This window comes from Saimiri boliviensis, chromosome 2, assembly GCF_048565385.1.
Source record: "Saimiri boliviensis isolate mSaiBol1 chromosome 2, mSaiBol1.pri, whole genome shotgun sequence".
Classification (NCBI taxonomy): Eukaryota; Metazoa; Chordata; class Mammalia; order Primates; family Cebidae; genus Saimiri; species Saimiri boliviensis.
The window spans coordinates 12,217,237-12,229,367 of record NC_133450.1 but is presented as its reverse complement, the minus strand read 5'-3'; the positions used below and the strand labels follow the sequence as shown (position 1 = coordinate 12,229,367).

The window sequence follows — 12,131 nt, the reverse complement described above, 5'->3', positions numbered from 1 at the left end:
CCAGGTTCAAGCAATTCTCCTTCATCAACCTCCTGAGTAGCTGGGATTACAGCTACCTGCCACCACACCCAGCTAGTTTTTGTATTTTTAATATAGACAGGGTTTCACCATGTTGGCTAGGCTGGTCTCAAACTTCTGACCTCAGGTGATCCACCTGCCTCAGCTTCCCAAAAAGTGCTGCAATTAATTACAAGTGTGACCCACCACATCTGGCCAGTAAAAAGTAATTTTATGTAGGACATTATCTTTTGTAGGGTAAAACAGACAAATGAAAAATGAAAAGTCTTGTTTTGTCACCAGGCGCCAGGCGGGAGTGCAGTGGCATGATCTCTGCTCACTACAACCTCCGCCTCCCATGTTCAAGCAATTCTCCTGCCTCAGCCTCCCGAGTAGCTGGGACTACAGACGCGCACCACCACGCCCAGCTAACTTTTTATATTTTAGTAGAGACGGGGTTTCACTATGTTGGCCAGGGTGGTCTTGATCTCTTGACCCCGTGATACGCCCACCTCGGCCTCCCAAAGTGCTGGGATTACACCGCGCCCAAATATTAAATTCTTAAAGCCCTGTAAACCAGTTAACTCAGGTAGGATGTCACCACATGATTTACAGTAGTAGGGAAAGTAAATAATAGATCTTTCATTTATATTTCATTTAAGAATTAAGAAAAACTATGTTTTACTAACATATTTAAAGTAAGACTGGCAGCAGTTAACTGTCCCTTGTCCTTATGACAGAGTTACTGTCTGATTTGTGAGCCACTCTATAGGCAAGATCCATATTGCAAAAGGGTGGAGAATGGGGCCCCCACTCAATTTACAATTTCAGACATACAGCTATTTCTGATTACCCAGTCAAGTAAACATGGATTTCATCTTACTTTAACCAAACAACCCCAACAAAATGCACAAGTGGCAACTTAAAAAGACAGCTGGACGCAGTGGCTGACACCTGGAATCCCAGTACTTTGGAAGGCTGAGGTGCGCGAATCACGAGGTCAGGAGTCTGAGACCAGCCTGGCCAACACAGTGAAACCCCATCTCTACTAAAAATAGAAAAACTTAGCTGGGCATGGTGGCAGGCCCCTGTAATCCCAGCTACTCAGGAGGCTGAGGCAGGAGAATTGCCTGAACCCAGGAAGCAGAGGTTGCAGTGAGCCGAGATCGCACCATTGCATTCCAGCCTGGGTAACAAGAGCGAAACTCCGTGTCAAAAAAAAAAAACAAAACTGGCCAAAATGGTAAAACCTTGTATCTAATAAAAGTACAAAAATTAGCTGGGTGTGATGGCAAACTCCTGTAATCCCAGCTACTCAGCAGGCTGAGGCAGAACACTTGCTTGAACCAGGGAAGCAGAGGTTCCAGTGAACCAAGATCATGCCACTGCACTCTAGCCTGAGTGACAGAGCAAGACTCTATCTCAAAAAAAAAGATTCTACAAAATAACAAAATGCCTGTAAGTAGAACAGAAGCACAAGGAAAAAATAAAACAGCAAAGCTGACACTTTACTTTCTATTTGTATCATCCACATGATGAAATTAAAAAAAAAAAAAAACCATCACATCTGACAAGTTGGTCAAACAATTCTGGTCACCATTTGAAATATGTTTATATATATTATCCTTGTTCTATGTATATATTATGCCTTGAGATATTAGCTAATTATAGAAACATACTACAACTTAAAAAACATTTAAAACATAAAGACAAACCTTTACAATTATTTCAGTGAGATTTAAAAATCACATGCTACTTAATTCAGCCTTTTTTGTCTTTTTTTTTTTTTTTTTTTTCCTTTTTGTGGAGAACAGGGTCTCGCTATATTGCCCAGGCAGGTCTCGAACTCCTGGGCTCAAGCTATCCTCCCGCCTCTGCCTCCCTAAGAGCTGGGATTACAGGCGTGAGCCACAGGGCCCGGCCAATTCAGCCTTTTACAATCAAACTCCCTTTTAAGGTTTCTTACTTAGTAGTAAAATATGAAAAGCCACTTTTCCTTCCTGACATCAAAAAAAATGAAGCAAGAAACTAAAATGGCTTCCATTGTCAGGAAATACTGATAGAGTACATGTACGAAACACTGATGAAGCAGTTAAAAAATAAGCATTAGAGCCGGGCGCGGTGGCTCAAGCCTGTAATCCCAGCACTTTGGGAGGCCGAGACGGGTGGATCACGAGGTCAAGAGATCGAGACCATCCCGGTCAACATAGTGAAACCCCGTCTCTACTACAAATACAAAAAATTAGCTGGCCATGGTGGTGCATGCCTGTAATCCCAGCTACTCAGGAGGCTGAGGCAGGAGAATTGCCTGAACCCAGGAGGCGGAGGTTGCGGTGAGCCGAGATCGTGCCATTGCACTCCAGCCTGGGTAACGAGAGCGAAACTCCGTCTCAAAAAAAAAAAAAAAAAAAAAATAAGCATTAGAACCACTTACGAGCCGGGCACGGTGGTCACACCTGTAATCCCAGCACTTTGGGAGACTGGGAGGCAGGGGGTAGATCACCTGAGGTCAGGAGTTCAAGACCAGCCTGATCAACATGGAGAAACCCCATCTCTACTAAAAATACAAAATTAGGGCTAGGCACGGTGGCTTACACCTGTAATCCCAAGACTTTGGCAGGCCAAGGCAGGTGGATCATGAGGTCACAAGGTGAGACCATCCTGAGCAACATGGTGAAACCCCGTCTCTACTAAAAATACAAAAAAATTAGCTGGATGTGGTGGCAGACGCCTGTAGTCCCAGCTACTCGGGAGGCTGAGGCAGGAGAATCACTTAAACCCAGGAGTTGGAGGCTGCTGTGAGCTGAGATCACGCCACTGCACTCCAGCCTGTCGACAGAGTGAGACTCCATCTCAAAAAAAAAAAAAAATACAAGTACAAATACAAAATTAGCCAGGTGTGGTGGCACATGCCTGTAATCCCAGCTACTCGGGAGGCTGAGGCAGGAGAATAGCTTGAACCCAGGAGGTGGAAGTTGCAGTGAGCCGAGATCATGCCATTGCACTCCATCCTGGGCAACGAGAGTGAAACTCCGTCTCAAAATAAAAAAACACTTAGGAAACATATGGGGTTTTTAGGCCAGGCTCGCTGGTTCACACCTATAATACCAGCACTTTGGGAGGCTGAGGTGGGCAAATCACGAGGTCAAGGGATTGAGACCAACCTGGCCAACATGGTGAAACCCTGTCTCTACTAAAAATACAAAAATTTGTCAGGTGTGGTGGCATGCGCCTGTAGTCCCAGCTACTCAGGAGGCTGAAGCAGGAGAATCACCTGAACCCAGGAAGCAGAAGTCACAGTGAGCCAAGATCATGCCATTGCACTCCAGCCTGGGCAAAAGGAGTGAAACTCCGTCTCAAAAAAAAAAAGATAAATTAACATGGACCATTCAGAGAATTAAAAGCATGCAGAAATACAGGGTACAAATAAGGGAACTGAATCTGAGATTTTTGTTTGTTGTGCGACATACTTCATTTGTATCTTAATAGTCCCCAAAATTTTTTCATCAGGCACCACAAAAGTGAAAATGTTTTTCTTTTTTAAGCCTACGGCTCCCCGGTATTCCCAGGCAGTCTCCCATCCAAGTACTAATCAGGCCCAACCCTGCTTTGCTTCCGAGTTCTGACAAGAGGGCACGTTCAGGGTGGTATGGCTGTAGACGTGAAAATGTTTTGACCATTTTGTTTATTAAATATTTACTTCTGTACTGATATAATTTGTAATGTACTTTTATTTTTTTTGAGACAGTCTCATTCTGTCACCCAGTCTGGAGTGCAGTGGTACAATCTCGGCTCACTGCAACCTCTGCCTCCTGAGTTCAAGTGTTTCTCCTGCCTCAGCCTCTCAGTAGCTGGGATTACGGCTGTGTGTCACTGTGCCCAGCTAATTTTTGTATTTTTAGTAGAGACAGGGTTTCATCACGTTGGCCAGGCTGGTCTCCAACTCCTGATCTCAGGTAAATCTGCCTGCCTCAGCCTCCTAAAGTGCTGGAATTACAGCTGTGAGCCAGTGAGCCACTGCACAAGACCTAAATTTAATTTTTGCAGTGACAGGATCTCACTATTTTGCCCAGGCTGATCTCTATCTCCTGGCCTCAGTCTGCCTTGGTCTCCCAACATGCTGGGATTACAGGTGGGAGCCACTGTGCTTGGACTCAGCTGTTCCTTGGACATCTCAGACACACTTCTATTCTAAGGCTTTTGTATTATTATGCTCTGCCTGGAACATTCTTCCCTCGTACCCCTCAAGTCTGTATGACTGTCTTACAGTCTTGAAACTGCTCAAATGACAACTAGTGAAGCCTCCCCACTTCACTGTTGCAGGCGCATCTGCACTCCCATCATTTCTTTTTTTTTTTTTGAGACGGAGTTTCGCTCTTGTTACCCAGGCTGGAGTGCAATGGCGCAATCTCGGCTCACCGCAACCTCCACCTCCTGGGCTCAGGCAATTCTCCTGCCTCAGCCTCCTAAGTAGCTGGGATTACAGGCAGGCGCCACCACGCCCAGCTAGTTTTTTGCATTTTTAGTAGAGACGGGGTTTCACCATGTTGACCAGGATGGTCTCGATCTCTTGACCTCATGATCCACCCGCCTCGGCCTCCCAAAGTGCTGGGATTACAGGCTTGAGCCACCGCGCCCAGCCTACTCCCATCATTTCTGACTCCCCTGTGCTGTTTCCTTTTTCACTGCACTTAATTCCCTTTAATTTTTATATAGTTTACTAATGTTTTAGTTTGTCTTTACAACGATGGCATTCTGTAACACACTGAGTATTCTGGCTTTAGCTTCTTTGCCATAATCACTTGCCAATGAGCGTTGTAGTAAATACATTTCATGTATACTTTTTTTTTTTTGAGACGGAGTTTCGCTCTTGTTACCCAGGCTGGAGTGCAATGGCGCGATCTCGGCTCACCGCAACCTCCGCCTCCCGGGTTCAGGCAATTCTCCTGCCTCAGCCTCCTGAGTAGCTGGGATTACAGGTTCACGCCACCATGCCCAGCTAATTTTTGTATTTTTAGTAGAGACGGGGTTTCACCATGTTGACCAGGTTGGTTTCGATCCCTCGACCTTGTGATCCACCCGCCTCAGCCTCCCAAAGTGCTGGGATTACAGGCTTGAGCCACCGCGCCCGGCTATGTATACTTTTTTTTTGAGAGTTTCACTCTTGTTGCCCAGGCTGGAGTGCAATGGCACCATCTCAGCTCACCACAACCTCCGCCTCCTGGGTTCAAGCAATTCTCCTTTTCTCAGCCTCCTGAGTAGCTGGGATTACAGGCATCCGCCACCACGCCCAGCTAATTTTGTATTTTTTACTAGAGACAGGGTTTCTCCATGTTCGTCAGGCTGGTCTCGAACTCCCAACCTCAGGTGATCCGCCTGCCTCCGCCTCCCAAAGTGCTGGGATTACAGGCATGAGCCACCATGCCCGGCCTCATGTGTACTTCTAATTTTTAAAAATTTCATTTTATTTTTATTTACTTATTTATTTTTGAGGTAGGGTCTCATTCTGTCACCCAGGGTAGAGCACAGTGACGTGCGTGATCACAGCTCTCTGAAACTTCAACATCCCAGGCTTAAGCAATCTTCCCACCTCACTCAGCCTCCTGAGTAGTTTGGACTACAGGCGTGCACCAACTGCCTGGCTAAGTTTTTTATTTCTTTGTAGAGACAGGGTCTCCATGTTTCACAGGCCGGTTTCAAACTCCTAGGCCCATGTGCTCCACCCACCTCAGCCTCCCAAATGCAAGGATTACAAGCCTGAGCCACTGAGCCTGTCCTTTTTTTTTTTTTTTTTTAAACTGCCGTAGAATATAGAGCCTGAAATCCATGTTAATTTATACCTCTGCATAGGTGGCTCCCCCATCCAAAATCACCTCTGCCTGGCCTCTAATGCTCATTCAAAATACTTTTTTTTTTTTTTTTTTTGAGACGGAGTTTCGCTCTTGTTACCCAGGCTGGAGTGCAATGGCGCGATCTCGGCTCACCGCAACCTCCGCCTCCTGGGTTCAGGCAATTCTCCTGCCTCAGCCTCCTGAGTAGCTGGGATTATAGGCACGCGCCACCATGCCCAGCTAATTTTTTGTATTTTTAGTAGAGACGGGGTTTCACCATGTTGACCAGGTTGGTCTCGATGTCTCGACCTTGTGATCCACCCGCCTCGGCCTCCCAAAGTGCTGGGATTACAGGCTTGAGCCACCGCGCCCGGCAAAATACTTTTCTTTTTAATTTCCTTTTTCTTCTTCCCACCCCCAAATCAAAATTCTTCTGAAACCTCCTTTGTGAAGCTCTTCTTCCAACCCCAGGGACTTGTCATATGCTCTCCTTTGTATCCCACCCTGTGACCTACTCATACCTCTAATTATAACACCTACCACACTACTGGCAACGTTGTATGACGTAAAATATAAAAACAAACATGTATGGATCCATCGCACAGAAAATCTGATAACTATACAGACTCTGTCGGCAGGAACCATCTGTTTTGATGTGTGTGACCGTCTATGGTTGCACTGTACAACTAACAAATGCAATCAATACCAGGAACAGTCACATAGATCTCACTAAAGTCCTATATTCGAGAGCTGCACTCTAAGTGAAACACAAACTTTCATCAAATTATTTTGCCTAATTTTCCAGTATCACTTTATCCAACGGTGTATACATATATGAACACTTTATCTTGATATATATTTTTATTAACAAACGCTATATACGATTGGTGGGTCACCAGAGTTCTCAAAAGCTTATATTCTGCAACAAATTTGATGTACCAAGGCTTTTTTTTTTTGAGACAGAGTCTCACTCTGTCATCCAGGCTGGAGTGCAGCCACACAATCTCAGCTCACTGCAACCTCCCATCTCCTGGATTCAAGCAACTCTCCTGCCTCAGTCTCCTGAGTAGCTGGGATTACAGATGTACACCACCCTGTCCAGCTAATTTTTGTATTTTCAGTACAGACGGGGTCTCCCCACGTTGGCCAGGCTGGTCTCAAACTCCTGACCTCAAGTGATCTGCCCACCTCAGCCTCCCAAAGTGCTGGGATTATAGGCATGAGCCACTGCATCCAGTCTACTACCAAGGCATTTTAACACACCTATTTATTGTACTTTACCATACATTAATAAAATACAATATGGAGTAAGGATCCACTGCCTCCTCTAACTACTTCTATTCTTTTTTTTTTTTTTCCCAGACAAGGTCTCACCCTATTCCCCAGGCTAGAATATAGTGGTGTGACCTGGTTCACTGCAGCCTTGAATTCCTGGGCTCAAGTGATCTTCCCGCCTCAAGCCCCTGAGTAACTTTTAAAAATTTTTTGGAGACGGAGGTCTCACTAGGTTGCCCAGGCTGGTCTTGAACTCCAGGATTCAAGTAATCCTCCCTCCATGGCCTCTCAAAGAACTGGGGTTGATCCAAAGGTAGTGAGTTATCTCCATTCACAGTCAGTTACAAATCAAACTCCTTGTTCTACTCTTTCCTCCCTTTTCACTACTGCACTTGACTAGTCATTTATTTTATTTTATTTTATTTTTTTGAGATGAAGTTTCACTCTCGTTGCCCAGGCTGGAGTGTGTAATGCTGCGATCTCAGCTCACCACAACCTCCACCTCCCAGGTTCAAGCAATTCTCCTGCCTCAGCCTCTCAAGTAGCTGGGACTACAGGCATGCACCACTATGCTCAGTTAATTTTGTATTTTTAATAGAGATGAGGTTTCTCCATGTTGCTCAGGCTGGTCTTGAACTCCTGACCTCAGGTGATACACCTGCCTCGGGCTCCCAAAGTGCTAGGATTACAGGCATGAGCCACTGTGCCCAGCCTTGACACATCTTAAGAAAAATTAACAACCTGGTTGCAGTAGCTGAAGCCTGTAATCCCAGAACTTTGAGAGGCTAAGGTGAGCAGATTACGAGGTCAGGAATTCAAGACCAGCCTGGCCAACATGGTGAAACCCCATCTCTACTGAAAAAACAAAACAAAACAAAAAAAACCCAAAAATTAGCTGGGCATGGTGGCACATGCCTGTAATCCCAGCTACTTGGGAGGCTGAGGCAGGAGAACTGCTTGAACCAGGACTCAGGAGGCGGAAGTTGCAGTGAGCCCAGATCCCACCACTGCACTCCAGCCTGGGCTACAGAGTGTCTTTAAAAAAAAAAAAAAAATTGGCCAGGCACGGTGACTCAAGCTTGTAATCCCAACACATTGGGAAGCTGAGCTGGGAGATGCCTTGAAGCCAGGAGTGTGAGACCAGCCCAGGCAACACAGGGAGATCCCCAACTCCACAAAAATTTAAAAATTAGCCAGATGCAGTGGAATGCACCTATAGTCCGAGCTACTGGGGAGGTTGAGGCGGGAGGATCTATGATTGTCCCACTGCACTCAAAACTGGGTGACAGTGCAATATTCTGTCCCTAAACAAGAAATGAAAAAGCAAAGTGCTGGGATTACAGGCATGAGCCACCACACCCTGCCTATAGATCTACTTCTAAAACCAAAATTGTTACAAAGTAGATAAACCTATATTCTTACCATTATTACTAACAAAATCTTCATGTAAAATAGGAAGATCAAGTCGAATTCGTTTTAAACATGTCTGAAAATAAAAAGAGATTATTTATTTTTACCTCTTTACCAATAATGTCATGGGGGGAAATAGTAATTTGCCATTAATTTTCCCTGTCTACCAAGAGAGATTTCAAAATGAAGATTTCAAACAGCAATCTAGCCTCAACTAAATCTTTTTTTTTTTTTTTTGAGACGAAGTCTCACTCTTTCACCCAGTCTGGAGTGCAGTGGCACAAACTCAGCTCACTGTAGCCTCCACCTCCCATGCTCAAGCAATTCTCCTACCTCAGCCTCCCGAGTAGCTGGGACTACAGACATGCGCTGCTACGCCCGGCTAATTTTTGTATTTTAGTAGAGACAGGGTTTCACCATGTTAGCCAGGATGCTCTTGATCTCCTGATCTCATGATCCGCCCACCTCAGCCTCCCTAAGTGCTGGGATTACAGGCATGAGCCACCACGACCAGCCTAGCCTCAACTGAATCTATCTTATTATTTAGCATTGTGAATATTAATAGTCATCTCAACACTTACCTGAACTTCCTTTTTACTTCCCAGGTATTCAACTCTCTCAATAAAATCCTCAAACTGCAGTTTAGGGAATAGTCTATGTGCCCAGTGCTCCATGTGTCTGATTAGTGTCTTCAAGTCTTCAGCCTGGCACATAAAAATAAAAATGCTAAGCAGGAGTCTCATTCTCACAGCTTACCCTATGAGCAAGTTTCAGAACTGAAAAGCTTTGCCAAAATCACTGGGGTCGGGCCGGGCACGGTGGCTCAAGCCTATAATCCCAGCATTTTGGGAGGCCGAGGCGGGTAGATCATGAGGTCGAGAGATCGAGACCATCCTGGTCAACGTGGTGAAACCCCGTCTCTACTAAAAATACAAAAAATTAGCTGGGCATGGTGGCGCCTGCCTGTAGTCCCAGCTACTCAGGAGGCTGAGGCAGGAGAATTGCCTGAACCCAGGAGGCGGCGGTTGCAGTGAGCCGAGATCGTGCCATTGCACTCCAGCCTGGGTAGCAAGAGCGAAACTCCGTCTCAAAAAAAAAAAAAAAAAATCACTGGGGTCATTTTATATTCTTTTTTTTTTTTTCTGAGACGGAATTTCGCTCGTTACCCAGGCTGGAGTGCAATGGCACGGTCTCGGCTCACCGCAACCTCCGCCTCCTGGGTTCAGGCAATTCTCCTGCCACAGCCTCCTGAGTAGCTGGGATTACAGGCACGGGCCACCATGCCCAGCTAATTTTTTTTGTATTTTTAGTAAAGATGGGGTTTCACCACGTTGACCAGGATGGTCTCGATCCCTCGACCTCGTGATCCACCTGCCTCGGCCTCCCAAAGTGCTAGGATTACAGGCTTGAGCCACCGAGCCCGGCCATTTTATATTCTTAAGGTCGAAAAACTTATAAAAGGAAGTTTAATAAGAAAAATATTGGCCAGGCCGGGCGCGGTGGCGCAAGCCTGTAATCCCAGCACTTTGGGAGGCCTACGCGGACGGATCACTTGAGCTCAGGAGTTCAAGACCAGCCTGGGCAACGTGGTGAGACCCCTTACCTACCAAAAACACAAAACACATCCAGTCCTGGTGGTGCACGCCTGTGGACCCAGCTACTCAGGTGGCTGAGGTGGGAGGATTTTGAGCCTGGAAAGCAGTGGTTCCAATGAGACAAGTTCACACCACTGCACTCTAGCCTGACAGAGCGAGATCCTATCTCCCAGAAAAAAAAAAAGAGGGGGAGAGAAATTAAGATCTTAGAGGACTGCAGTCTGAAAGAGCACTGGATACAGATTTTTTTCTTTCTTTTGAGAGACAGTCTCACTCTGTCACCTAGGCTAAGTGCAAGGGCGCAATCTCGGTTTACTGCAATCTCTGCCTTCTGGGTTTAAGCGATTCTCCTCCCTCAGCCTCCTGAGGAGCTGGGATTAGAGGTGTATACCACCACTCCAGGCTAATTTTTTGTTTGTTTTGTTGTGAGGTAGAGTTTTGCTCTTGTTGCCCAGGATAGAGTGCAATGGTGCAATCTCAGCTCCCTGCAAACTCTGCCTCCCGGGTTTAAGCAATTCTCCTGCCTGAGCCTCCCAAGTGCCTGGGATTATAAGCATGCACCACCATGCCCTGGCTAATATTGTATTTTTTAGTAGAGACAGGGTTTCTCCATGTTGGTCAGGCGGGTCTCAAACTCCCAACCTCAGGTAATCCACCTGCCTCAGCCTCCCAAAGTGCTGGGATTACAGGGGTGAGCCACTGCACCTAGCCTAATTTTGTATTTTTTAGTAGAGATGGGGTTTTGCCATGTTTCCTGGCCTCAAGTGATGTGCCCTGGCCTCCCAAAGTGCTGGGACTACAGCAGGAGCCACGGCATCCAGCCTGGATAAAGATTCATAAAAATTAGATGAAGAGGCCGGGCGTGGTGGCTCAAGCCTATAATCCCAGCACTTTGGGAGGCCAAGGCGGGTGGATCACAAGGAAAAGAGATCGAGACCATCCCGGTCAACATGGTGAAACCCCGTCTCTACTAAAAATACAAAAATTAGTTGGGCATGGTGCATGGTGGCGCGTGCCTGTAATCTCAGCTACTCAGGAGGCTGAGGCAGGAGAATTGCCTGAACCTAGGAAGCGGAGGTTGCAGTGAGCCGAGATCACGCCACTGCACTCCAGCCTGGGTAACAAGAGTGAACACCGTCTCAAAAAAAAAAAAAAAAAAAAAAATAGATGAAGAAAAATCCCAGTACGAAAATCTAATAAAGTTGGCGGGGCACAATAGCTGATACCTATAATCCCAGCACTTTGGGAGGCCAAGGCAGGTAGATGACCTAAGGTCAGGAGTTTGAGACCAGCCTGGCCAACATGGTGAAACCTAGTCTCTACTAAAAATACAAAAATTCGCTGGGCGTGGTGGCGGGTGCCTGTAATCCCAGCTACTTGGGAGGCTGAGACAGTAGAATTTCTTGAACCCAGGAGGCGGAGGTTGCAGTGAGCCAAGATGGAGCTATCGCACTCCAGCCTGGGTGACAAGAGTGAAACTCCCCTCTCAAACAAACAAACAAACAAACAAAGCCAGGCGTGGTGGCTCGCCCCTGTAATCCCAGCACTTTGGGAGGCAAAGTCGAGCAGATCACAAGGTCAGGATTCCGAAATCAGCCTGGCCAATATAATATGGTGAAACCCCCTCTCTACTAAAAATACAAAAATTAGCCAGCGTAGTGGTATACGCCTGTAATCCTAGCTACTTGGAAGGCTAAGGCAGAAGAATCGCTTGAACCTGGGAGGCAGAGGTTGCAGTGAGCTGAAATTGCACCACTGCACTCCAGCCTGGGCAACAGAGCAAGATTCCATCCCAAAAACAAACAGAAAACTTAATAAAGTTAAAAGATAATAATATGTGTATCTTTTCAGAAATATAATGTAAAACCCCAAACAAGCTTTAATAAAGTATGTCAAGATACCTTCTAGGGATAACTAAACACTGTGACAGGTCGCTAAATCATATGTACAGAAGAAAGCATTGAGAATTCAGAATTTAGGCCAGGCGTGGTGGCTCATGCCTATAATCCAAGCACTTTGGAGG

The 12,131-nt window shown here is 46.1% G+C and overlaps 1 protein-coding gene, 1 non-coding gene and 1 pseudogene across 8 annotated transcripts in view; all 3 read right to left on the bottom strand.

The window, feature by feature from the left end:
- Positions 1-12,131, bottom strand: part of TIPIN (TIMELESS interacting protein) — a 31,584-nt gene that overhangs the window by 8,475 nt on the left and 10,978 nt on the right. For all 7 annotated transcript variants that reach the window (XM_039469073.2, XM_074392768.1, XM_074392769.1 and 4 more), the window contains 2 exons: positions 9,095-9,217; positions 8,526-8,589 (listed from right to left, as the gene is read on the bottom strand). In XM_039469073.2, the coding sequence (XP_039325007.2) occupies positions 8,526-8,589; positions 9,095-9,217 (187 nt within the window). The remainder of the gene's footprint in view (positions 1-8,525; positions 8,590-9,094; positions 9,218-12,131) is intronic.
- Positions 3,541-3,658, bottom strand: LOC120364232 (5S ribosomal RNA; annotated as a pseudogene).
- LOC120364172 (small Cajal body-specific RNA 14) lies at positions 6,412-6,547 on the bottom strand. Its single transcript, XR_005579514.1, has one exon.